Source organism: Perkinsus marinus (assembly GCF_000006405.1).
Source record: "Perkinsus marinus ATCC 50983 genomic scaffold scf_1104296937986, whole genome shotgun sequence".
In the NCBI taxonomy this organism is placed as follows: Eukaryota; Perkinsozoa; order Perkinsida; family Perkinsidae; genus Perkinsus; species Perkinsus marinus.
The window spans coordinates 1-1,090 of NW_003213616.1; the positions used below are offsets into that span (position 1 = coordinate 1).

General features: G+C 45.1%; 1 protein-coding gene across 1 annotated transcript; it reads left to right on the forward strand.

The window, feature by feature from the left end:
* Positions 1-136: 136 nt before the first annotated feature.
* On the forward strand, positions 137-646 carry Pmar_PMAR027375 (ribosome biogenesis protein bop1, putative; the record flags this gene model as incomplete). The annotated part of the gene is made up of 4 exons (XM_002782848.1): positions 137-225; positions 277-340; positions 390-560; positions 617-646. Coding segments are annotated over 4 exons (354 nt in total), but the record flags the coding sequence as incomplete, so codon positions are not given.
* Between the last annotated feature and the right edge of the window lie 444 nt (positions 647-1,090).

Here is a 1,090-nt window from a genome sequence, read left to right on the forward strand (position 1 = left end):
TGATATCTCTGGAAAAAAGATTGCACGCACTGTGAAGACTTCCGAGATAGATACTCTCTTGAGAGCGGTAGTAAGGGCCCAGGCATTGTATGGAGGAGGTCAGATTCATCGTGCTAACATAGCTGTCGCTTGTTAGGCTGAGGATCCCGATGCTTGGCGCACCATCACTGATATCAAGAACGATAGAGAGATCAAGCTTAGTGACACCGACCTCAGGATCATACAGTGAGATCAGCCGTAGTCAACTGGCCGCCTGCCATTCAATGCCGACCTCAGGCGTATCCGGAAGGGCTTTTTCCCTACTGGTCGTGGTGATGGCGATGAGGATGAGGAATTCCAGGTAGGGTGGTGAGGTGTCTAGGAGTAGTAACCAAGGCTAATCATGGTAGGTTGAGTATGAAGACCGTATAGAAGACAAAATTCATCCAATGAGGACTCGATACCCCTCGAAGAAGTCGTTCATGCCGGACCAAGACGAGGCCCGTAAGGTCAAGAGATTGATCAAGCTCATAAGGGCGGGAATTATCAAGCCTAAGGAGGAGAAGCCTGCGAAGGAGGATGTATTTCATACCGCTCCTCGACGAAATCACTACTTAATAAAAAGGCTGTGTATTAGCATAACCATCTCCAGAGTAACCGCCAGTGATGAAAATACCAAGGACTGCGATAAAGGATGATGCGATCATTATAATAAAGCCAACTACCTGAAAGTAAAAGTCGACTGGATGCTGGTAATAACTCTACCAGCCATGATCGGGCACATATGTCTACTACACCATATGGCACCGGAAGCCATGGAAAAGCCACTGTTGGTATATATGTTCGCTCTCCTCAGCTGAGCTCAAGAGTTTCCTCGCTTATTACACAAGCATATATCGTATCCAACTGCGTATATAAACTGTATACTAATTCAGATAGAAGTTTTCAGAATCCGACAAGAAATTTCCAAAACATCCTCAAACCCTTCATGTTGTGACTGACACATGTAGTTGACCATGTGCATAATTTTCCATCCTAGTTAGAAGTTGTCCCTTACCAAACACAACATGGTGAAATCATTGAGTTATAGGGTCTCGAACGTTTGTCAAAA